This window comes from Wolffia australiana, chromosome 9 (genome assembly GCF_029677425.1).
Source record: "Wolffia australiana isolate 7733 chromosome 9, ASM2967742v1".
Classification (NCBI taxonomy): Eukaryota; Viridiplantae; Streptophyta; class Magnoliopsida; order Alismatales; family Araceae; genus Wolffia; species Wolffia australiana.
The window spans coordinates 5,359,872-5,383,934 of record NC_135843.1 but is presented as its reverse complement, the minus strand read 5'-3'; the positions used below and the strand labels follow the sequence as shown (position 1 = coordinate 5,383,934).

Below are 24,063 nucleotides of genomic sequence, written 5' to 3'. Positions count from 1 at the left end.
ATATCCATATTTAATTAATATTTTTAAATAAAAATATTTACGTTCATAAATCAAAATTCAATAGAATCCAGATATTTTCTGTTAACTATACTGACTATTTTCACTATCCCCAAAAATATCCATATTTTACAAATATTTTTAAATAAAAGCCTTCATAAATCAAAATTTATTAGAATCCATATCTTTTCTGTTAACTATACTGAATATTTTTCATTATCCGCTAAAAAATATATTTTAAAAATATTTTTAAATATAAGCGTTGATAAATCAAAATTCAATATAATCCAGATCTTTTCTGTTAACTATACAGACTATTTTCACTATACCCTAAAATATCCTTATTCTACAAATATTTTTAAATAAAAGCCTTCTTAAGTCAAAATTCAATAGAATCCAGATCTTTTCTGTTAACTACACAGACTATTTTCACTATCCCCTAAAATATCCTTATTCTACAAATATTTTTAAATAAAAGCCTTCATAAATCAAAATTCAATAGAATCCAGATCTTTTCTGTTAACTACACAAACTATTTTCACTATCCCCTAAAATATCCTTATTCTACAAATATTTTTAAATAAAAGCCTTTATAAATCAAAATTCAATAGAATCCAGATCTTTTCTGTTAACTATACAGACTATTTTCACTATCCACTAAAATATATATTTTAAAAATATTTTTAAATATAAGCGTTGATAAATCAAAATTCAATAGAATCCAGATTTTTTCTGTTCACTACGTTGACTATTTTCACTATATACATATTTCTCTATTCCTTAGCATTCTTCCTAAGATCTTTTTTTTTTTGCTGTGGCGATGGCGGAAGCAATATCATACGAGGCGGGCGATCAGGAAGAGGCGGCAGTCCACATCGTTCATCTTCTCAAGGAGAATGATATTGATCCTGAAGTTCATCACATCAAGACTCTGGCTACCGTCCTCGGCAGGTTTTTTTCGCGCTTTGATCGCGTTTCTTTTCGATAATTCGATGATTTTGTTTTTCATCTTCCTCTGTTACAGTACTCGGTAGTAGTTCACTTTTTTTTTTTTCGTAATCGTGGCGTTTGAAGCGAGGAAGCGGCGAGATCGGCCCTTCTCTACAGCTACAGCACGGCGATGAGCGGTTTCTCTGCTAAGCTCACGCCGAAGCAGGTCGAGGAGATATCGAGTACGTATTCTTTTATGCGAAATTTATTGTCATTTTATTGCTTTTGTCGAGGAAATTACAGTTTTGATATACTTTCCTCGGTATTGTTGTTTATTGGACGGTTTAAATTTAGATACAGGTTGCGCATATGGAATTTGGATTCTCGGACTGAATAACAAAGCTTGGAAGATATTGTTTTAAGGAAGTGTAAACGATTCTCAAACAGATCCTTGATCAGGCTGATCCACATTTGAAATCTTTCTTTAAAATACTTTCCTCGAATTGTAGTTTATTGGACGGTTTAAATTTAGATACAGGTTGCGCTAAGAGGATTTTGATTGTCGGACTGAATAACAAAGTTTGGAAGATATTGTTTTAAAAAAGTGTGAACGATTCTCAAACAGATCCTTGATCAGGCTGATCCACATTTGAAATCTTTCTTTAAAATACTTTCCTCGAATTGTAGTTTATTGGACGGTTTAAATTTAGATACAGGTTGCGCTAAGAGGATTTGGATTGTCGGACTGAATAACAAAGTTTGGAAGATATTGTTTTAAAAAAGTGTAAACGATTCTCAAACAGATCCTTGATCCGGCTGATCCAAACTTGAAATCTTTTTGAAATTTCCAAATTTGGAAATTTTATCGAATTTTATTCAAATCCAAATTTCCGTCATCTCACACATTTGAAAATATTTTCCAATTCCTCCCATCTCATGATCTAATCCTCCGATCCGCATCTTAAGATTGTCTCCTTTTATACTAGATAGACTGTTCGTATCGGTGATGCTTCATCGTTTAATCGGTAAACGATGTTCATCACATCGAGGAATACTTATGTCGTGGAACTAATTGGTGATGGAATGATAGGAAACACTAGAAATCCAAGTTTTTTCTTCCATCCACATTAAGGTCCAGATGAAAATTGTTTTCAAAAAAAAAAGTTCTACATGAAGATTATTTGCTGGGGATTTATTTCTTTGATCTACATTTTTCATTGACGAATCACCACTTATTAAAATTATCCTATGTTTTTAATTGCTTTCTTGTTTTGATCTCTACGAGGAACACTTACTGTCCTGTAAATAATTTGTCTTTCCGAGGTCTGCTGATTAAATTAGATCATGAACCGGACAAGAGTTACATTTACAATCGCCCAAGAAGATACAAAATTATGAACAGTTAAGGGGGTATATAATCTGTGTGCCAAAAACCCAAATATTTTTTATCATTAGAAATCTATGTCACTAGACTTATTTAAACCACCATGCTGATGAATCTTATTATGGTTTGAAAAACCTAATTTCATGTTTTTTAATTCCTAATCCCCTATTTTCTCCCCCCTGCCAACACCAGAACTTCCAGGTGTTCTTCAAGTACAACGCGACCAAGCCGTCCAGCTGGCTTCTGGCCACAAGTGAAACGCCACATGTCCAACTTGTTCATCAAGCTTGCTTGCTTGATCAGTGGGAAATACCCTGTTCTCCCACCTTGCATAAACTATCTTCATGACGATGTAATCCCAGAAACAACCCCCTTGAATTATCACATGATAAATAAATCATAGTTATAGTTCCAGATCGTCCCGGACATGGATGATGGACGGGATGGGACGAATTTTGTCCTTCCCAACGTCCAGAGTAAGTTCAGGGACGAAGGACGAGACAGTTTTTCGTCCAACGCTAAAAAAACCGTCCCATTCAATCATACCGGGACGGTTTGCGTCCCATCCAGTCCTTCCGGGATGAATTTTTGTCCTGAAATTTGTTCTGGACGAAAAAAACCCATTTTATATTTTTAATATACTAATATAGATTTTTCTAAGTTTTTTAAGGGAAATATGTTGGAGAGAGAATGCAAATGGGCATGTGTACAATTAATTTTGAGCGGCATCAGTTTGCATGCGCGAAAAAATACAGGGAGCTTAATGCAAATTGCCATAGCGACTCACGTGGCAAGATCTCAACCATCGGATGTGAATCCGGCGGTTATTAGTCCACATCCGTCCGTCCATCGTCCGAGACCTCCGGACGGAAGGTTTTTTCGTCCCTCAGGACAAAAACCGTCCCGTCCGGTGGTCCCCCCGACGAATCTTAGTCCCGAAATACGTCCATATCCTCAGACGGGACGATTTTTCGTCCCGGGACGAAAAAATCATCTCGTCCGTGTCAATGAACTATAATCATAGTAAACCCCTTATTCACAAATACAACATCTCATACAATAAGCCACGAGCTGCCCTTCGAATAACAGGGATTGGCAGCGGCGACAGTGGCAGTCGTGGCAATGACAATGGCAGCGGCAATTGCGGGGGCGGCGACGGCCCAAAGCCTTCCATGTACATATTTTGAGAGCCTCTCGGGAACCAATCAGGGACTCCTGCTCTGGCAGGGCTTGACCGAAGAATTTCAGGTAAGTGGTCGTCACTGACCGCGTGGACGAATAGCGAGAGCCACGACCTTGTTACAAGGTCTCGGCAATGGCCGCGGCCGCCGTCGCTGCGGTGCCGGGTACGCCGTGGTTGTGCTTCCTCTCGTAGGTGGTGATGACCACCTTGTAGTCTGTTGAGGAGCGCTCTATGTGCTTTCTCGCGCTGCACCCTGGGCTGGTGCACTTGTAGTAGCTCCTATACGATATAAGTTTGATTTAATGAAATGTCCATGTGAATGAATAGTAGAAATTAGATGGGGTTTTGGGTTAATTATACCTTGGGTTGGGATTCCCTTTGACAACCTTCTGGCCATACTTTCGCCACCTGAATCCATCATCCAGCAGGTCAACTTCGCTCGTCGTCTGGACGATTATCTTCGGCTCCACCGGTACCGTCGCCGCGACCGCCTTCCCCACCACACCCTTCCTGTCACCGTATCAAATAATTACGTCGTGATCCAAACCCTAAACCCTAAGCAACAACCACATAGCCTGGTGGTAGTGGGCCTTTCCCAACGACCACCAGGTCGGCGGATCGAATCCCCTTAGCCACATCTTATAATAAAAAAAACCCTAAACCCTAAACCCTAAACCCTAAACCCTAAACCCTCAATTGAGATCCAGCCCCACATTGCACGGATTTGAATTGGGTACCTCCGCTTGGGGTCCTGGAGGGGACCTGAAGGGGCCACAGTGTCGTCCGTGTCTTCGACGTCGCTGAGGCCGGAGAGCTGGTCGACGGTGAGCAAAGACTTGGCATCCGCGTCTTCTTCTCTCGCCGGGAGCTCTGGCTTGTAGGGGTCGACGATGGAGAGGGCCATCGGCTCGGCCGGCGGCTCGACGGCGGCGGGGGGCTTGGCTCTTCTGGTCAAGGGAGGAGAGTGGATGTGCTGGCCCTTGTAGGTGATCTCAAGGACTTGGCCTTCTAGAGACTTCTCCACCTTCTTCTTGACTTGGCAATTGGGGAAGGTGCACTTGTAGTAGCTACGGGGGAACTCGCTGCATTTGACCTTCTTCTGGCCATACTTTCTCCAGTTGTAGCTGTCGGTGGTGGGCGGCGGGCAGGGAGGCGGTGGCGGTGACGGTGCCGTCAGGGGCTCGTTGGGGACGGGTGGCGGTGACGGGAGATGAAACTGCGCGGCGAGGAGAGCCTGTGCAGTGACCTGAGCCAGAGCTTGTTGGTGTGATATCCCAAAGGCTCCCTGAAGCAGCAGATAGGGGGAGATGAGTGGGAGATCTGTGGAGCTGATTTATATTTTTTTTGGAGTTCCAAGTTTGAATTTTTTTCTTTTTTTGGTAGGAGAATGAATAATGTTTGAAGATATGGAAGAAGTTGAAGGACGTTTGGTTTGTATATTTTGGGAATGATGGCGAAATCTCTTGGAAATCAGAGTAAGGGACTCAATATATATTCAGAGTGGGGGGTCTGCGGAGCTGATTTTTTTTTTTTTGGAGTTCCAAGGTTGAATTTTTTTTTTTGTAGTCGGAGAATGAATAAACTTTGAAGATATTGAAGAACTTGAAAAACGGTTGGTTCGTAGATGTTGGGAAAGATGGCGACATCTCTTGGAAATCAGAGAAAGGACTCAATATATTTTCTAGGAAACCGATTCGAACAGAGTGGGGGGTCTGTGGAGCAGATTTTTTTTTTTTTTTTGGAGTTCCAAGTTTGAATGTTTTTCTTTTTGTGGTAGGAGAATGAATGATCATTGAAGATATTGAAGAACTTGAAGAACGTGTGGTTCGTAGATTTTGGGTAAGATGGCGAAATCTCTTGGAAATCAGAGAAAAGGACTCGATATATTTTTCTTTTTGTAATCGGAGAATGAATGATCATTGAGGATATTAAAGAACTTGAAGAACGTTTGGTTCGTAGATTTTGGGAAAGATGGCGAAATCTCTTGGAAATCAGAGAAAGGGACTCGATATATTTTCTAGGAAAAAAAATCGAACATAGCGGGGTGTCTGTGGAGCTGATTTATATTTTTTTGGAGATCCGAGTTTGAACTTTTTTCTTTTTGGAATCGGAGAATGAATAAACTTTGAAGATATTAAAGAACTTGAAGAACGTTTGGTTCGTAGATATTGGGAAAGATGGCGAAATCTCTTGGAAATCAGAGAAAGGGACTCAGTATATTTTCTCGGAAAAAAATTGTAACAGAGTTGGATCAGAGCAAAATAGAAATAAAAGTCCGTCAAATTCATAAGCGAAATAATTTATTGGAATCGAAGGGAATCTACTTTTTCGGACGGAAAATGAAGAGGAAAAGATAAACTTCCGAAAAATCAAACCGAAGTTGAACTCCCGAAAATCAAGCACAAGTAGAAATCAAAAAGATTGAACTCCCGAAAACCAAACAGAAGTTGAAATCAAACAGAAATTGAACTCCCGAAATCAAACAAACATTGAAACAAAACAGAAATTGAACTCCAAAAAATCGAATTCACTCGCAAAAACTAAAGCAAAACGAAAATCAAGTAGAAGTTGGATCCCGAAAATCATACAATAGTTGAACTTCCAAAACTCGAACCCCCGAAAGCAAAAACAGAAATCGAGACTAAACAGAGAACGAACTCAAATCCCCCGAAATCAAACAAAAAATTCAAATCAGACAAAGTGTAAAAGAGTAAATTCCGCCGAGAATCACGCACCTGCCCAGGAAAGCAAAAGCTCGGGGATTCGAGCAACCCACTCGGACTAGAAATCTGCGGCAACAAGAACACAGGCCTGGAAACGGAGTTCTCGTCCTTAATCTTCTCCCCCGCCATAGCTCCGCCGACGGGAGTCGCCATGGCGCCGGCCAAGATCTGCAGAAACGATCTGCAATCCGACTCCGGCTCCTCCGCGAAGAAGCTCGAGACCAACGTCATCGGTCCGGGGCTGACGTCACTTCCCGTTCCTCCGCCCCTGACGATGCTCTCGCAGCTCTGCCGCGGCGGCAACGCCAGCCTCGGCGGCGCCGCCGCCTTCGTCGCCCCTTCCTTCTCCCCCATCGCAGATCTACGGAAGAACACGAAGAACACGAAGAAGAGGAAGAAGCCGCAGTAGACGATGAAGAAGAAGAGCAATCAACGGCCTTCGCTTCCATGGATCCCATTCTCTGCCCTATCCACTCGTTTTTACTCTTCTTTCTAGAGAGAGACATGCATCATCCTAGAGAGAGAGATAAGATGGGTCTAGACTCTAGAGAGAGAGATGCGGAGGTTGCTTCCCCAACTCTCTAACCTTGATTAATTGGCCTGACGTGACGTAAATTGGGCGAAATTCCCGCGGATGAAATGATATTTTGATGGCGATGAGGGTATTTTATATTTGATGTTATCCAGCTAATAAATTGTTTATTCGTTGTTGTTATTGGTGGTGGGATATTTATTAAGCCCCTTTGAAGTACCCCTCTTGTGGAGTCTTGGGCCCTGGGGGCGGTCCGCGTGTATAGTTCTGGATCGTCCGGGATGCGAACGATGGACGGGATGGGACGAAGATTGTCCCGTCTGACCTCTGGAATCAGTGCAGGGATATAGACGGGACGGTTTTTTTGTCAGAGACCTCCAGATGGGACAATTTTTTGTCAGAGGTCTCGAGATGAATTTCCATCTCAGTTTTCGTCCAACCTTGCGGACGTGACGATCTTTTCGTCCTGGGATGAAAAACCATCCCGTCTGCATCCATGCACTAGTCAGTTCAGGGTCGGCCGAGACGTGGATGATGGACGGGATGGGACAAAGATCGTCCCGTCTGACATCCGGAATCAGTGCAAGGACGCATACGGGATGGTTTTCTTGTCCAAGTCAGTTCAGGATCGTCCGAGACGTGGTGATGGACGCGACGGGACAAAGATCGTCTCGCCTGACATCCAGAATCAGTGCAGGGACGCGGACGGGATGGTTTTTTTGTCCAAGTCAGTTCAGGATCGTCCGAGACGTGGACAATGGACGGGACGGTTTTTTCGTCCAAGTCAGTTCAGGATTGTCCGAGACGTGGACGATGGACGGGACAGTTTTTTCATCCAAGTCAGTTCAGGATTGTCCAAGACGTGGATGATGGACAGGACGGGACAAAGATTGTCCCGTCTCACGTCCGGAATCAGTGCAGGGATGCGAACGGGACGGTTTTTCCATCCAAGTGGACAAAAATCGTCCCGTCCGGAGGCCTCGGGACGAATTTTCATTGCGATTTTCGTCCAACCTTGCAGACGGGACGATTTTTTCATCCTGGGACGAAAAAATCGTCCTGCCCCCGTCCCTGCACTATATCCGCGTGTATAGTGTGCGATTGTCCACGTGGGGGGACGAAGGACGGGACCGGGCGGGACAAAGATCGTCTCGTCCTACATCCAATTTTTAGGAGTTAGTTCGAAATGCCCCGTCCAGAGTGCGTCCCATCTCTAATATTTCTGTCCACATCCCGTCCGCAATTCGTCCCGACTCGAATATTTTCGTCCGCGTCCCGTCCCACATCCGGGACAAAGCAGTTCGTTAGGCCACTTGGAATTTGACACGTGGCACATCACGTGTCGAATTCCAGCTGGAGCTCTCAGACGGATACATGACTCTGGCAGATCGCAGAAACCGTCCCGTCTGCCATCCAATCCCCTAACAGAACAGTTATTTCGCCCATGGACGAAACAATAATCATGTCCGGGGATCGGCGGATGATTCTTCATCTCGTCTATCTTCCGAACTCCAGGGCGGGACAATTTTTTCGTCCACGGAAAGAATAACCGTCACATCTGCGTCCATTGCACTCTATATCTGTGTGTCGGTGCGGCACACATATATAGTGTAGCCCATCTGGTTTTACATGTAAATGCCGTATCCATGTCTTGCCTAGCACAAAATTTTCCTTGGCCAGTACTACATTTTTTCTTTTAGAGGCTCGCCCACTTACTACCACTGTATCCTAAAATGAATTCCCTAGAACTAGCTCAGGCTGCTTGGCATTTAGCATTTGTTAAGGCTGGCGCGCTGCTAAACTGCAATATCGGACCTCGCGAGTTAAGTCGAATGACATTAGGATTTTGCACTAGTGAACTATCCCGTTTTCATCCAAGTGTACGAGTAATAGTGACATTAAGGAATGCATGATTGCTGCCGAAATTCAATGCATGCTCGAGACGATGGACATTGACATTTTTGTTAATGATGATGATGGTCTTTTTAAAGTTTGATAAGATATGAAAAGAAAGGATTACATTGTTTTTTCAAATTATGATGTACATCAATTAAATGGAAGGAGCAATTGGGTATTATGAATACCAAGTGGGCATGTGGGGTGCAGCAACCAGCCTCTCAAACCTCCTGAACATGTTCCGAGGGCAAGGCTTTCTGGAAGGATGACTGATGACGGTAAAGGACGAAACAGAATTTGATCCCCAAGATGAACATTTTCTAATAGGGAGGGAATTTAGAAATAAAGTATTATTTTTAAATGTGAAATAACCAAATATTGTAATATTTGGTTATTCCACACTTTAAAATGATGTGAAATGACCAAAATAACCTCTATGAAACTTGTATTCTTTAGAAATATGGAGATAATTTAATAACCGCATTTAAAAATTATCTGCTGTAGAGGAAGAAGAAGTGGCTTGCTTCTTCAGTGGAGCAAGAAGGCTGATCAGACGAGGGAAATGGCGGAAGAAGCTTCTGATGATCGGCAGAGAGATTGGGAAGTTGTAGCGACGAGCGGAGGATCGATTCTAGCCGAGGAAGATTTCTCTGTTTTTCCGCCCAGCAATCACGAAGGTCTTCTACTGGAAGAGACTTCGATTCATGCTTCTGAAATGAAAATTACTCCGATTTCTTCAAATTCTTGCTATAATTCATCCGTTTCGGGATCTAAGAATGGCGGAGTGACGAGATGGGCGGCTGGGATTCGACGAAATCTCGTGGAATACTTGCGGGGAGCGCTTGATTCTCGAATAGTGCGGTTCAAGCTTTCGAGATTGGGTGTAGGGGAAGCTCCTGGGGTCTGGTCGGTGGGCGCTGTTCTTGGGCTGGCTGCGATGCTTTTGTATAGTCGGCACAGACACAGAAGGGAGAAGATCCGGCTTCTCCTCCTCATCAAAGACAAGGATCAAGTTCGTTCACTCTACTCTTGCCATTCAGTGATATTTGATCGTTTAAGTCTCTCGGTAATTGGAATTGTGTATTTTGATTTGGTGGATTAACGACGGAGTTAATGTTATTTTTTTTCGGTTTATGCATTTCTAGAGTGATTAGTGATGGAATGTTCTCTTTACTCTAATCATTCATCCGTCTATCCGTGGTGGGAATTATGTATTATGTGTTAATTTTGTAGATTAATGCCGGAGTTGATGTTAATTTTCTCAGTTTATGCACGTATAGACTGAACATTTAAGGGCGATAACAAATATTTAGACCGATATTAAGCTGTAATTAGCTTAGAACGTATTCCTGTCAGTCTCTTTTACGTGAATAAATGGCGAAAATCGTATTCTTGTCCTTTATTTTAGGTAATCTTCTTCTCAGGAGCTTGTTTTTCTAAGTGTATTAAAGTCTGAATGACAACAATAAACATCTGTATTCTCAACACAGGTCTCTTTAATCCGGAATATTTCCTTCCTAGAGTGATTAGTTTTGGTGAACATGATTAGCTGGAAAATATGTACGAGTATTATCATCGAACTCCAATATTTATTTCTTTCCTTGGTTATTTGTTTGGGGGGGGGGCTGAGGAGAGAGATAGACGATTAATTGTAGAGTTTTTGGCGGTACAGATCGATTCTTCTCAATTGTTGTTCAAAGATTCTTCCCAGATACTGTTCTTGGTCTTTCTTTGCTCTGAAGCATGAAACCCAAGTTGCGTTTTCTGATTAAATTTGGCCAAAATCTTCCTTTTTGTCAGATTATACGTGTGGAAAAATAGAATAATTACCTAAACAAGTCTGTTTTATTCACTTGTGCAGACAATCACTTGGCTGTCACAGCACATTGCCCAGATGAATGAGCTCATGGCGAGCCGGCTTGTTGTTCCAGTAGCAAGGAATGCCTGATCTGAACTACCATACACTTTTACTCGTGAACATATCTCTCTCTATCTCTTTCTCTGTCACTCAATCTCTCTCTCTCTCTCTCAATCTCTCTATATTTCTATCTTTGTCTCTCAGTCTCTCTATCTTTCTACCTCTGTCTCTATCTCAAACTCTCTCTCTCCATCTCTCAGTCTCTCTATCTTTATGTCTGTCTGTATCTCTTTCTCTGCCTCTTCCTATCTTTCTTTCTGTCTGTCTGTCTGTCTCTCTCTCTTTATCATTCTCTCTCTGTGTCTCTGTCTTTTGTCTCTCTTTCTCTCTCTGTCTCTCCCTCTCTCTCCCTTTCTATCTTTCTCTCCCTCTTTTCTACCCCTCTCTCTGTATCTTTCTCTCTCTGTCTCTCCCTCTCTCTTTCTCTATCTGTCTTATCCTCTCTCTGTCTCTCCCGCTCACTGTCTTTCCCTCTCTCTCTCTCTATCTTTCTCTCTCTGTCTCTGCTTTCACTGTCTTTCCCTCTCTCTCTATATCTTTCTCTCTCTGTCTTTCACACTCTCTCTCTCTCTCTCCCTATCTCTGTCTTATCCTCTCTCTCTGTCTTTCACTCTCTCTCTCTCCCTCTCTCTGTCTTTCCCTCTCTGTCTACGATTCTCTCTGTCTTTCCTTCTCTCCATCTTTCTCCCTCTCTCTCTCTGTCTCTCCGTCTCTCTCTGTCTCTCCCTCTCTCTCTCATCATCTGCATCCATTCGTCGGCCCATAGTATAGTATAGATGTTTTACAGGGCCTATGCAGACCATTGTGTACAAGGTTTCATAATCTATTTATTGACCACCCTCAGTGAGTAAGTTCAAAACTGTATTTATAATTGGGGAGCCATCAAAGGTATTTTTGCAACAGCCATAAATACTAGGGCTTGAACACACTTTGAAGTTCCATTCTCCAATTATGCATTATGTACTAGTATACTCTATACTACCATCTGCAAAGCGTCATCAGTCCGGTCCTCGTTTTGTCCCATTCCTTACTGTTCTGTAATCAAACGCGACTCAATTAGTCTTACCTTTAACCGTCCTGATGTCCGTTCCAATGTCTGTTCCGTCTGACCCCTTGCACGCCCAACCGGAACGAGGTCACTAGCCCTTGGACGGATGACTGAACGAAGGCCCGTTCCGATACCTGATATCGTCATCTGAAACCATCTTGCTTCTCCGTGATATCGTTTATCGGAGTGTCTGATATCGGATATTGGGAAGCAAAAATTAATTGCAAGTGCCAGTGAGATGACTTTTCTCAAACAATATCTATCAACAGAAGGCTTTGAAGCACCAAATCCATGTCCAACTAAGGGCAATTCTACAATATCTATGATTACTAGGTCTTGAATATGCTTTGAAGCTCCACATTCCAATTTTATACCACCCTCTGTAATTTCACAACAGTATATAAAAAGCCTGGGAGCCAGTAAGGGTACCTTTACAATAACCATAAATATAAGGTCTTGAACTCATTTTGAAACACCATAATCCTAATTATTGCCCATTTAGTGTATTTTTAGTAAGGGTGCTTTTACAATAACTGTGTTTAGTATCCATTTTGGATCGGGGACCTAGGAAGGGTACTTATACAATTATAATGCACGATCATCCGAGATGGGGATGGTGGACTGTTCGGGACGGTTTTCATTCCTTCCCATGTCCCGTTTATTGGGGTCCTCCCAAAACCGTCCCATCCAAAACCATCCCGTCTGGATACCGTCCAGGTGGGAAACGGGTGCAACTCTGGCATCCCAATTCCATGCGAAATTCGGAATGAAAAACGCTAGGCATTCCAATTCATAAATAAGTTTAAAATTTCCATAAAAGTCATAAAATGAAAATTTAGTACATTCGTCCCGCATCCCATCCAACGCTCGAAAACGGGACTGTTTTTTCGTTCCGAGACCGAAAACCATCCTGTCCTTCGTCCACAGACGAAAATACCCGTTTTTCGTCCACGGACGAAAAAATACCCGTTTTTTCGTCCCCAGACAAAAATACTGTCCCGTCCGCGTCCGTGCGCAACATTTACAATTAACAATAAACTAGTGGGGCCCACTCACAATGCTCGCTTCGGGTGGAGAGAGAAGAGATAGAAAGCAGGGCCATACTCATTCTGGGAGATAATTAAAAAATCCCATCTTCCGCCACTCAAACGAACCACACAGATCTGAAGCTTGTAGACAGATGACGAAGAAGGAAAAAAACGAAGGCTCTTTCGTTTGGATTATATGTCGTGGGTAGCATAGAAGACAGGTGGCGGAGCATACCTCACTTAGTCCTATGTGACAATTTTGCCCATGCATTCTTTGCGTCCAAGTTTCTCGTCTCCGCCGTCGCCAATGAAATTCTGTAATTCAGATCCCCCAAGAGAATTATCCAGCTGCTACATTAAGAATAATAATTTGAAATGAAGTAGAGTATAATCAAGCAGAATATAAGAATTCATAAGGACAATAGCAATCTATTTAAGTTTGGTAGCAGGCAAGGATGAAAGGGTGCCTAAAAAACATCCCATCGGCGTACGCGCAACACCAACAATGCAGACATCTGTGCATAAACAATCATTTTAGAACGATATTTTACAGGTGTGAATAATCAACCCATGAGTTAGATCAAGAGATAGTTAAATATTTGAGAACTAAATAAATTATTGACTATTGTACAGAAGGCGTGATTAATCAACCCATGAATTAGATCAAGAGATAGTAACAAGAGATAGTACTAAATAAATTATTAACTATTGTACAGATGACGTAATACAGTCCCGTCCGCGTCCGCGCGCAACATTTACAATTAACAATAAATGAAAGGACTCGATGGTACTTTGAACCGCCATAATTCTAATTAGTACCCGTTTAGTACCCGTTAAGTGTATCGGTTCCAGATCCGGACCGATAAAGATCCGAAATAGCGCGACGGGGTATTTAATGGGCGACAGATTCTTCAACGCTGTTCTTCTTCTTCTCGTTTCCTCTCGTTTCCAGTTCTCCCGCCGTCTACGAGCAGCTCTGATTCGAGATTTTTCCTATTCTCTTCGATAATGTGTTGCGGTCTTGGCCATGATCTCGTCAAGGAGAGGTATTGAATGGAGCCGCAGTCAATCACCTCCAGCGAACTCAATTTCCTCGTCTTTCGGTACCTTCAAGAATCAGGTCTACTTCTTCTTTGCCTTTTACTTTGTTTCTACTTCGTTTTATGTTTGTATGCGATTTTACGGTAGGACATCGTCGTCTTCGTTTTTAAACGATTCGTGCTTGTTCGATTTTGCCAAATCGAACTGAAACACATAAGAAGTCTTGGGTATGTTCGATGTTGTTCGATTCGTGCTTGTTCGTTTTGGTTATGTTCGTCTGAGGTTGTCTTTAGGATGCCTTTTATTCTGCTCAAGTGTGGTAATAGGCAAATATTAGGCTGCGATTTCGTTTGAAGAAATAATGTTACCATATGCTAGGAGCAAACGAGACTGGAATGTCGCATTTTTGGAGTAAATTAATGTGGTTAACTATTCTTTTAACTGTTATTTCTCTGTTAAAGGAGCTTTTATTTATTTTTTGGTGTGGAAAACTAGATGAAATAATTCCATCGGTATAATGCGTTAAAGCTATTTCTGTATGGTTTATAAATGCAAACGCGGCGACAGTTCCACTTCCAAGCAATTCGATAAATGATGTCACTTATTAATCTTCGAAATAGGATTTGATGTTTTTCTTCTTTTATGTATTTTCAAACTAGACGGCATAACTCGAGCGGAATTGTGAATAAGTCATTTTGTGTGGTTTCAAAATGCAGGCGTGACAATAGCTCCACTTCCAAATGAATCAATTAATCATGTTTATTATTAATATCGAAAAGAGGAATTGATATTTTTTGTCAGGATGAAAGCGGATGACTTCAATCATGCGTTGTATTTTGAATAAGCCATTGTGCGTGGTTTCAAAATGCAAACGTGATAATAGCTCCACTTCCAAATGAATCAATTAATCATGTTTATTATTATTATCGAAAAGAAGAGTTGATATTTTTTGTCAGGATGAAAGCGGATGACTTCAATCGAGCTATGTATTTTGAATAAGCCATTGTCCGTGGTTTCAAAATGCAAACGTGACAATAGCTCCTCTTCCAAACGAGTCATTTATTGATATTTTTATTGTCATCCTATTGTGCTTTTAGTGGTTATTGAAGAAACTTTTTTCACTGTGTGTTCTGATAGCAGTTGATAACTTTGATTTCAGGTTTCACGCATTCTGCTTTTGCTTTAGGATATGAGGCAGGCATCGACAAAAGTGTGATTGATGGCCATTCGATTCCTCCTGGCGCTCTCGTTACTTTTGTTCAGAAAGGACTTCGTTACGTGGAATTAGAAGCTAATTTAGGCGCTGTAAGTATGAAAATCATTACTCAGTTACTGTTCTATGGTGAGCTAATTTTCTCTTTGTTAATAAGTTTTTTTTCCTTAAAGAATGATGCTGATGGAGACGATGACTTTTCTTTCCTTCAACCTTCGGATCTCATTACCAAGGGTGTTAATGAGCTCAGAGATCTCATTAAAGATAGAAAGGATAACTTTCACAAAGCGAAAGATAATGATCAAGAGAAAGCTAAGGAGTCCGCTCTGATAAAGGACCGTGAACATAGACAGGAAAGAGAAAGAGAAGTTTCTGAGAAAGGAAAAGATAATGGAAAGAAAGATAAGGGGAAAGAAAAAACCGAGGAAAAAGGTGATCAGCAAAAGGAAAAACCAGAGCAACACCCCGAGAAGGAGTTGTCGAAGGATCGTGAGGATAAAATTATTATAACATCCGATGTTGCTGTCCCCCACGGTATGCGTTATTTGTTTTATTGAGTGTGTAGCCCTTTCAACGTGATGAATTTTCATTTTCATTCCCGGATTCTATTCTTTCTACTAATATAGTTAAAAATGGGAAGATTTGGTGTGCCAACCTTTTTCTAGTAGCCTATCAGAGCCAGTTTTCCATTTTAGCCTTTATATTACTTAGAAGAAGGTTATTAATTCTAGTTTCAGATAAAAATGTGAAGGTTATTGAAAATTTTAAAATATTGTGAAAAACGAAAAAAAAAAGTTTAATTTAGGATCACCCTCTAGTAATGAAAGAGAGTATTTCATCAACATAATTATAGGATAAATACTTTGCCAGTAAAAGTATAAATGATGATCACATTATCACCAACTTATCCATTTTGAATGTGATAACGGCAGTCATTTATTAAAAAACGGATATAAAAACGTAAACAAATTGGGGGAGAGCCCACTTCAAAATACCATGTCTTAATTATTTTTTTCCCTTTTTGAGATCTTAGAGGTAGAATTTATTTATCCTGTTTTGTGTATTTTCCCAGCTATTTTTGTTTAGTTTTTAGTTTATTGTATACCGTCATATGTATTTAGTTTTAATGCATTCTATACCACTTTCGTGATTATTTTTTATGAATTGTATTTATTGCATTATTATCATATTCTTTATTTTATCGTTATTAATTTTGCGTTCTCAAATAAGGCGTATTAAATGGGCTATAGTTTTCCGTGATTAATTATAAGTAGGCCCAGAATCGATGGACATTTGTGCCGAAGCGGCAGTCTCAAGCGTTGAAGTTGCAAGTTCTGACGTCACCATCTTGGAAGGGCACACATCGGAGGTCGCCAACTCTCTTTATTTCTTTCATTATTCCACTCTTTCCTCTAAAGTTCTTTTATTTTGTCTTTAGGTCTTTTCTTGTGCATGGAGTCCCGTAGGTTCTCTCCTTGCGTCCGGGTTTGTTTTCTTCTCTCTCTCTTTCTTTGTCTATATATTTACCATATTTTGGTTTGTCTTTAGGTCTTTACTATTGTTATGGGTTTTCCTTCTCTATATTCGTTGTATCAATGGGTTTTTTTATACATTTTCATCAGCTCTGGAGATTCAACGGCTCGAATTTGGGCCATTCCATCGGGCCATTGCGGTTTGGGCCTGCGGAATGGGCCCCCGAACGTTGTGGTCCTGAAACACTTCAAGGGAAAGACCAACGAGAAGAGCAAGGATGTCACCACTCTTGACTGGAACGTGAGTCCGTTTTTTTCGTACTTGGGTTTTGTCAACCCTCTTTCTTTGGTCGTTATCTAATTTTTTTTAAATTAACATTTTTCAGTTCGATGGGACGCTTCTCGCGACAGGTTCTTACGATGGCAACGCAAGGATTTGGAGCAGAGAAGGTTTGTCTCTCGCTGAACCCAGACATATTTTAAGCATTTTTCCAGCGGGCAATAATTTTAAAAAGATTTATTAAGACACGGGTGATACATTAGTCAAAATTCAACAGTGATGCCTGGGTTACGTCTGACAGTGCTGTTCGTTGACCAGGGGAGGTGAAGGGCACGTTGAGCAAGCACAAAGGGCCGATTTTTTCCCTGAAATGGAACAGAAAGGGAGACTTTCTGGTCAGCGGGAGTGTTGACAAGACCGCAATTGTGTGGGACGTCAAGACCGGGGAGCCGAGGCAGCAGTTTGATTTCCATTCAGGTATTCATTTATTTAACTTGGTTTTTCATGTTCTTCAAAAAAAACCTGGTTTCTCATGTTCTAACGATCTTGATTTTCCCTTTTTTATTTTCTTTTTTTTTCAGCTCCGACCCTTGATGTGGACTGGAGAAACAATGTTTCTTTTGCTTCTTGCTCCACGGATAACATGATCTATTTCTGCAAGGTCGGAGAAACACGACCTCTCAAGTCCTTTATCGGACACCAGGTTAGTTTAGTTTATTCTTCTTCTGATTTTTTTAAACTTTCATCTGGCTTCTTCTTTGACATCATTTTCTAATTTCTTTTAGTTCATTTTCTAATCTCCTTCATCATCATCTTTGAGTCTCGCCTACCCTCTTCTAGCGACTTTTACTCTTTTTCGTCTTCCTCTTCTTCCTCTTTTAGCACTTTTTAGTGCCTTTTACTCTTCTTCGTCTTCCTCTTCCTTTTTTAGTGCTTTTTAGCGCTTTTTACTCTTCGTCGTCTTCCTCTTCGTCTTTTTTTTCTTCTTCCTCTTCCCTTTCTTGATTATCTTATTCTTCTCCTTCTCCTCCTTCATTCTCCTTCCCTTCCCTCTTTTCTCTTCTTCTTCTCCTCCATCGTCATTATCATCATTTCTACGAAAAGAATCATCATCGTCATCTTCTTATTCTACCTCTTCTTTTTCTTTATATTTCTTCCCCTTCATCTTCAAGTTTCCTCTAGCCTCTTCGTCCTCTCTTCATATTTCTCCTTCATCTCCAATTTTCTTATTGCTTCTTCTTCCATTTAAAATTCTTCTAATTTTTCTTCAAGTTTCTTATAGCTTATTGCTATCATCATTGTTCTTAGTTTTCCATCTGTTGCGTCGAATCTGAGAGAAAATTACTGTTTTTGGTATCCTCCAGGGAGAGGTCAATGCAATCAAGTGGGATCCGACGGGGACTCTCTTGGCATCCTGCTCCGACGACATGACCGCCAAGGTAATAATTCTAATCTAGATTTTTATTTCCTTCTTTCTCAAGGATAATAACGAGCTGGGTCTAATTTATCACATTTTTCCCCATATTTTCAAGATTTGGAGCTTGAAGCAGGACAAGTGTGTTTATGATTTCAAGGACCATCAAAAGGTTGGTGGAATCTCTCTCCTCTGCACCTGGCAACTCTTCTGATCCTTCTTGTCTTCTTTGCAGGAGATCTACACTATCAGATGGAGTCCCACCGGCCCCGGCTCCATCAATCCTAATCAGCAGCTAATTCTGGCAAGGTACCGCCGAGATCACTCGTCGTCGTCCTCTCATCATTGTCATTAGTGATGGTTTACTAGGTTTCAGCGGCTGTCAACATCATAAACCCTCTTTGACGGTTGACGATGCCGTCGACAGGTTCTAAGATGGTTGACTATGACGTTGACATAGTGTCCTGAATTAGATGGAAGACGACGACCCGTCTTCCCGGTCCGTCTCTTACTGTCACCAGTCATTCGTCCTGACCCCGGCACTAACGATACTAATTAGCTGCTAATTCTGGCAAGGTACCGCTGAGATCACTCATAATTGTCCTCTCATCCTCGTCATCGTCCTCGTCGTCGTCCTCTCATCATTGTCATTAGTGATGGTTAACTAGGTTTCAGCGGCTGTCAACATCATAAACCCTCTTTGACGGTTAATGATGCCGTCGATGGGTTCTAAGGTGGTTGACGATGACGTTGACAAAGTGTCCTGAATTAGATGGAAGACGACGACCCGTCATCCGGCCCGTCTCTTACTGTCACCAGTCATTCGTCCTGACCCCGGCACCAACAATACTAATTAGCAGCTAATTCTGGCACGTACCGCCAATAACACTCATAACTATAGTGCAGGGACGCGGATAGAACGATTTTTTGTCCCGGGACGAAAAATCGTCCCGTCCGAGGATACGAACGAATTTCGGGACAAAAATACGTCCCGGGGCCCACCGGACTGGACGTTTTTCGTCCTGTGGGATGAAAAAATCATCCGTCCGGAGGTCTCCGGACAATGGACGGACGAATCTGGACAGAAAACCGCCGGATTCACATCCGATGGTTGAGATGTTGCCATGTGGCCTCGCTAGGACAATTTATAATATGTTGCAATCTATTATAATATATGAAAAATATAAAATGTGTTTTTTTTGTCCTGGACGAATTTCGGGATGGAAATTCGTCCTGGAAGGACTGGACGGGACGAAAAACAGTCCTGAGATTATTGGATGGGACAGTTTTTTTGTCGGTGGATGAAAAACCATCCCGTCCTTCGTCCCTGAGCTAACATCGGACGTAGGACGTCCCGCGTCCTTCGTCCACGTCAGGGACGATCCGGAACTATACTCATATCGTCCTCTCATCATTGTCATCGGTGATGGCTAACTATGCTTTGGCAGCAATCGACGGGTTCGAAGTTGGTTGACGAATCCGTCTTCCGGCCCGTCTCTTTTTGTCATCAGTCATTGGTCCTGACCATAAAGCGTCTGTGCCTTCCGTTCCGTTCCGTCATTCGCCATCCGTCATCTATGTTAGTTATCCGTTATATCCGTCATCCGTCATCCGTTCTGTCCATCTTTTCAAGTTTTATAGTCCGGGGGATTTAATTTCTTCTTGTTTGCTCGAACTTTAAACTTTCGGAATCGCCGATCTGATCTCGCGCCTCGTGGCGAATCGGAGAAAATCTGTCCCCGTTGTTCTTCGATCTGTCGTCAATTGGAGACTCCGTCCAAATTTCATCCCGCTGTTCTTCAATCGGGGCCTTGTCGAGATTCAAAATCCGAGGTATAAAAACACTCGAAGTGTCTTCTTCTTCTTCTTCGCACGAGATCTGAATCACGACCAACTTTCATCCCGTGGATCCTCCATCTGACATAAATCTTCTCCGAAACTCGAGTCGAGGCCCTGTCTAGATTCATAATCCGAGGAATAAAATCACCGGAAATTTCTGCTTCGAGATTTCCTTCTTCGTCTTCCTCGCACGAGATCTTAGATCTTTCGGAATCTTCCATCCGATCTAAATCTGACCAAATTTCATCCCGTGATTCCTTGATCTAACCTAAATCATCTCCTACACACGAATCAAGGCCCTATCAAGATTCAAGATCTGAGGTATAAAAACACAGGAAATTTCTGCTGCAGGATTTTCCTCTTCCTCGTGTTCTTCCTCGCACGAGATCATTAGTCCATTTGGAATCTCCCATCCGATCTAAATCCGACCAAAGTTCATCCCGAGATTCCTCCATCTGGACCTAAATCAAATTTCCTTTCCCTGATTCGAATTTCCAGCGCTTCCGTGGACTCGACGGTGAAGCTGTGGGACGTGGAGGCGGGGAAGCTCCTCCGCACCCTGAGCGGCCACAGGTAAAATCCGATCACCTCCCGAAAAAATTGAAAAAAAAAAAATCTCGACTCGACGTCTTCGGATCGAGAAATTTCTTCCAAAAAAAAAAAATTTTTTTCTGGAATGAAACACGAATTTGTTCTGGCGGTGTGGGCAGGGCGGCGGTGTACACGATATCGTTCAGTCCGAACGGGGAGCTGGTGGCGAGCGGGTCGGTGGACCAGAGCCTGAACGTGTGGTCAGTGAAGGAGGGGCGGTTGGTGCGGACGTACCGGGCGGGGGGGGGAGGGATATTCGAGGTGTGCTGGAACGGCGAAGGCGACAAGATCGCCGCCTCCTTCGCCAACAGCACCGTCTGCGTTCTCGACTTCCGGCTCTGAAACCTTCTCCTCTTCTTCTAAGGTACGTCCCTCTTCCATTCTAGTCTCTAAATTTAATAAAAGTCTTTCTCGCTTTCTCTTTCTTTCTCTCTGGGTCGGTGTTCTGTTATCAATTCTTGCTCTTTGTCGGTTTCTTTGCTCTGTCTCTCTGTCTGGGTGTGGTATTCTCTTGATCTTATCTTCTTCTTCTTCGGATTTCTCTTGGGCGAATCGCTGACCCCTTTTTCCATTCTCGTCTTTATAGTCAAAGTTCCTCGCTATCTCTTCCTTTCCCTGTTTTCTCTCTCTTTCTCTCTCTTTGTGTCGGTGTTCTATTATCGAGTCTTTCTCTGTGTCGATCTCTTGCTGTTTCTCTCCGTTTGCCCCGTCTCTCTGTCTGGGTGTGGTGTTCCTTTATCGTTTCTTCTTCTTTTTCGGATTTCTCTTGGGTAAATCGGTGACCCCTTTTTCCATTCTAGTCTTTGAAGTCAAAGTTCCTCGCTATCCCTCTCTCTCTCTGTGTCGGCGTTCTGTTATCGATACTAGCTCTGTGTCGATTTCTTGCTGTTTCTCTCCCTCTATCTCTCTGTCTTGGTATGGTGTTCTCTTATCTTTTCTTCTTCGGATTTCTCTTGGGTAGACCGCTGACCGACCCCCTTTTCCATTCTAGTCTCTAAAGTCAAAGTCTCTCGCTATCTCTTCCTTTCTCTCTCTCTCTCTCTCTCTCTCTGTCGGTCTTCTGTTATCGAGTCTTTCTCTGTGTCGATCTCTTGCTGTTTCTCTCCGTTTGCTCTGTATCTCGATCTGGGTTCTCTTTATCGTTTCTTCTTCTTATTCGGATTTCTCCTCCTCTTCGGTTAGTCGCTGACCCTCTTTTCCGTTTTAGTCTTTGAAGTCAAAGTCTCTCGCTTTCTTTATTTCTCTCTCTAGGTGTCGTCGTTCTTTTGTCGTTTCTCTCTCTGTGTCGCTCTCTTTCTGTTTCTCTCTCGCTTTCTCAATCTGTCCAGGTGTCGGTGTTCCATTGTCGTTTCTCTCTGCGACGCTTCTTACTGTTTCTCTCTTTCTAGGTGTCGGTGTTCTCTTGTCCTTTATCTTTCTCTGTCGCTCGTTTACTGTTTCTCTCACTACGCTATGCGTCGCTGCCCTCTTATCGTTTCTCTCACTGCTGTGCTCTTAATGTTTCACTCTCCATTTATATTTCTCTCTCTCTTTGGGGGTCGGTGTTTACTTGTTTGTTTGTCTGTCGCTCTCTTACTGTTTCTCTCTCTCTCTCTCATCTTAGGTGTCGCTGCCCTCTTATCGTTTCTCTATCTTGTTCGTTCTCATATTGTTTCTCTCTCTCGGTGTGGCTGCACTCTTATCGTTTCTCCATCTGTTTCGCTGTTTTACTGTTTCTCTTTCCTCCTCTGTCGCTCTCCTACTGTCATACTGTTTCTCTCTCTCTCTCTGCGCACCCTTGCACTCATACTGTCTCTCTCTCTGTGTCACTCTCTAACAGTCGCTCTCTCTCTCTCCCTCTGTAGCTCACTAACTGTTTCTCTCGCTGTATCTCGCTCTCTTACAGTCGTACTGTTTCTCTCTCTCTCTCTGTAGCTCAGTAATTGTTTCTCTCTCTATGTGCCGCTCATAATTCGTTCTCATACTTTCTCTCTCGTAATCTCTCTTAATGTTTCTATTCCTCGTTGTGTCCCTATCTTACTGTTTCTCTCTCTATCTGCTGCTCTCTTATTGTTTCTATTCCTCGTTGTGTCCCTATCTTACTGTTTCTCTCTCTATCTGCTGCTCTCTTATTGATTCTCTTTCTCTGGGCCGCGCTCTTACTGTTTCTCTCTCTCACTGTGCGGCTATCCTATCCTCTTTTTCTGTCTTCGACTCTATTCCGCTACTACTGTTGCTCGTCTCTCTGTGACTCCCTCGCGCTCTTACTGTTGCTCTCTCTATGGCTCTCTTACTGTTGTCTTTCTCTCTCTCTCTCCTTCTCTCCATGTGTGGCTCTTGTTGTTTCTCTCTCTCTCTGTTATTTTCTCTCTCTTCTCTCTCCCTCTCTCTATCGGTCGTTCTCTTACTGCTTCCCTCCCACCCTGTCGCTCTCTTACTTTTTTTCTCTTTGGATGTCTCTCTTTTACTGTTCCTCTCTATATCTCTTTCGTATTGTCTCTCTTTCTCTCTTCTCGCTCTATTTTCTTTCTGTATCGCTCTCTCTCTCTCCCCTTCGGCCGCTCTCTCACTTGCTGTCTCTCTTTGCATTCTTTCTCTCTCCTTTTCTTTCTGTCTTTTTATCTCCTCCCCCGAGCGATATTTATCTCTTCCCCTGTATCTTTCTCTCTTTTTGGTCTCTCCATGTTTCTCATTCTTTCGTTCTCCAAGTTTCTCTCTCTGCGTCTCTCACCTCCATCTCTCTCTGTGTGTGGCTGCACTCTTATAGTTTCTCTATCTGTTTCGCTGTTTTCCTATTTCTCTCTTCCTCTGTCGCTCTCATACAGTCATATTTTTCTTTCTCTCATATCTCTGCTTCTCACTCATTCTCTCTCTATCACTCTCTTCCTCTCTTTCTCTTTATCTCTCTCTCTCTCTCCGTCTGCTTCTCTTTCTCTCTCTCTCTCTCTGCTTCTCGTTCTCTCCTCTCTTTGCCCCTCACGCTCTCTACTTCTCTCTCTGCCTCTACACATCTCCTGGTTTCCACTTTACAACCACTTTATGAAAGTGAAAATACGAATAAAGTTTTCTCACAATTACCTCAAAGATTACTCATTGATAATATGATGTGGGGTGTTTCGAGACTTCGTGGGGCTGTGGTAGATAAAAATGATCCTACACGCTCAAGCATCAAACACCGTTTTCTAGTTAATTAGCTCATTAACTATAAGATAATGAGCCATATTTCGTTCGACTGATAATTAACTATGAATGCAGTTCTATCAGAATTTGAATTCGTTTGAACTGCTCTATCACTTCAATCTCAGTTTGTTTTCCTCTCAGTTATTCTTGATTACGTGATTATTTATTTCAACTACATCTACTTGTCCCTTTTCTCATCTCAGGGTTACGTTCTGGGAGCTAATTGGGGGATTTGTGATCTTGCAAGTTTTCTTTCCAAGGTCAGGCTCTTCTTCACTAATGGGTTCCTTCATTTAAATGTAGAATTTTGCTAACACTATTCAGAAAAATAACGATCGAATCGATGGAATTTTTTAGCTCAAACTTATGATCCCCTCTAGGTGTGCTCAAGGTTTTTGAAATGCCATAGATTGTA

General features: G+C 42.2%; 4 protein-coding genes and 1 long non-coding RNA gene across 8 annotated transcripts; 3 read left to right on the top strand and 2 right to left on the bottom strand.

The window, feature by feature from the left end:
- Positions 1-786: 786 nt before the first annotated feature.
- LOC144707335 (subtilisin-like protease SBT3.11) lies at positions 787-2,725 on the top strand. 2 transcript variants are annotated; one of them, XM_078580428.1, is made up of 3 exons: positions 787-948; positions 1,072-1,169; positions 2,504-2,725. In XM_078580428.1, the coding sequence occupies exons 1-3, from the start codon at positions 818-820 to the stop codon at positions 2,566-2,568; spliced, it is 294 nt and encodes a 97-aa protein (XP_078436554.1). In that variant the 5' UTR covers positions 787-817; the 3' UTR covers positions 2,569-2,725. The 2 variants fall into 2 exon arrangements, with proteins under 2 accessions (XP_078436554.1, XP_078436553.1); XM_078580427.1 differs by lacking the exon at positions 2,504-2,725 and adding an exon at positions 1,282-1,480.
- Positions 2,726-3,329: 604 nt separating this feature from the next.
- LOC144707334 (putative WRKY transcription factor 4) lies at positions 3,330-6,678 on the bottom strand. The gene is made up of 4 exons (XM_078580426.1): positions 6,230-6,678; positions 4,232-4,779; positions 3,855-4,004; positions 3,330-3,773 (listed from the first exon to the last, which is right to left on the bottom strand). The coding sequence occupies exons 1-4, from the start codon at positions 6,569-6,571 to the stop codon at positions 3,611-3,613; spliced, it is 1,203 nt and encodes a 400-aa protein (XP_078436552.1). The 5' UTR covers positions 6,572-6,678; the 3' UTR covers positions 3,330-3,610.
- A 2,469-nt stretch (positions 6,679-9,147) lies between these two features.
- On the top strand, positions 9,148-11,414 carry LOC144708010 (uncharacterized). The gene is made up of 2 exons (XM_078581297.1): positions 9,148-9,657; positions 10,507-11,414. The coding sequence occupies exons 1-2, from the start codon at positions 9,208-9,210 to the stop codon at positions 10,591-10,593; spliced, it is 537 nt and encodes a 178-aa protein (XP_078437423.1). The 5' UTR covers positions 9,148-9,207; the 3' UTR covers positions 10,594-11,414.
- A 2,139-nt stretch (positions 11,415-13,553) lies between these two features.
- Positions 13,554-24,011, top strand: LOC144707952 (WD40 repeat-containing protein HOS15-like). Of its 3 annotated transcripts, none has more exons than XM_078581235.1 (15): positions 13,554-13,759; positions 14,840-14,985; positions 15,127-15,427; positions 16,165-16,262; positions 16,332-16,378; positions 16,516-16,666; positions 16,752-16,815; positions 16,964-17,122; positions 17,227-17,348; positions 18,010-18,084; positions 18,178-18,231; positions 18,295-18,368; positions 20,397-20,471; positions 20,609-20,853; positions 23,852-24,011. In XM_078581235.1, exons 1-14 carry the CDS (start codon positions 13,693-13,695, stop codon positions 20,829-20,831), a joined length of 1,656 nt encoding a protein of 551 aa, XP_078437361.1. In that variant the 5' UTR covers positions 13,554-13,692; the 3' UTR covers positions 20,832-20,853; positions 23,852-24,011. The 3 variants fall into 3 exon arrangements, with proteins under 3 accessions (XP_078437361.1, XP_078437360.1, XP_078437359.1); XM_078581234.1 differs by having other exon boundaries at positions 15,067-15,427; positions 16,168-16,262; XM_078581233.1 differs by having other exon boundaries at positions 15,067-15,427.
- LOC144707954 (uncharacterized) lies at positions 19,297-20,864 on the bottom strand. The gene is made up of 2 exons (XR_013582599.1): positions 20,724-20,864; positions 19,297-20,457 (listed from the first exon to the last, which is right to left on the bottom strand). It is a non-coding gene; the product is annotated as an uncharacterized LOC144707954 (long non-coding RNA).
- Positions 24,012-24,063: the final 52 nt, after the last annotated feature.

Excerpts from the sequence above, each read along its gene's own strand:
- LOC144707335 (XM_078580427.1), top strand. The coding sequence starts at position 818 with ATGGCGGAAGCAATATCATACGAGGCGGGCGATCAGGAAGAGGCGGCA. Across the intron at positions 949-1,071 it reads CTGGCTACCGTCCTCGGCAG|CGAGGAAGCGGCGAGATCGG; the intron begins GTTTTTTTCGCG and ends TGGCGTTTGAAG. Across the intron at positions 1,170-1,281 it reads GCAGGTCGAGGAGATATCGA|ATACAGGTTGCGCATATGGA; the intron begins GTACGTATTCTT and ends GTTTAAATTTAG.
- LOC144707334 (XM_078580426.1), bottom strand. The coding sequence starts at position 6,571 with ATGGGGGAGAAGGAAGGGGCGACGAAGGCGGCGGCGCCGCCGAGGCTG. Across the intron at positions 4,780-6,229 it reads GCTTTTGCTTTCCTGGGCAG|GGAGCCTTTGGGATATCACA; the intron begins GTGCGTGATTCT and ends CTGCTGCTTCAG. Across the intron at positions 3,774-3,854 it reads AAAGGGAATCCCAACCCAAG|GAGCTACTACAAGTGCACCA; the intron begins GTATAATTAACC and ends TATATCGTATAG.
- LOC144708010 (XM_078581297.1), top strand. The coding sequence starts at position 9,208 with ATGGCGGAAGAAGCTTCTGATGATCGGCAGAGAGATTGGGAAGTTGTA. Across the intron at positions 9,658-10,506 it reads TCATCAAAGACAAGGATCAA|ACAATCACTTGGCTGTCACA; the intron begins GTTCGTTCACTC and ends TCACTTGTGCAG.
- LOC144707952 (XM_078581233.1), top strand. The coding sequence starts at position 13,693 with ATGGAGCCGCAGTCAATCACCTCCAGCGAACTCAATTTCCTCGTCTTT. Across the intron at positions 13,760-14,839 it reads TCGGTACCTTCAAGAATCAG|GTTTCACGCATTCTGCTTTT; the intron begins GTCTACTTCTTC and ends CTTTGATTTCAG. Across the intron at positions 17,123-17,226 it reads GCAGTTTGATTTCCATTCAG|CTCCGACCCTTGATGTGGAC; the intron begins GTATTCATTTAT and ends TTTTTTTTTCAG.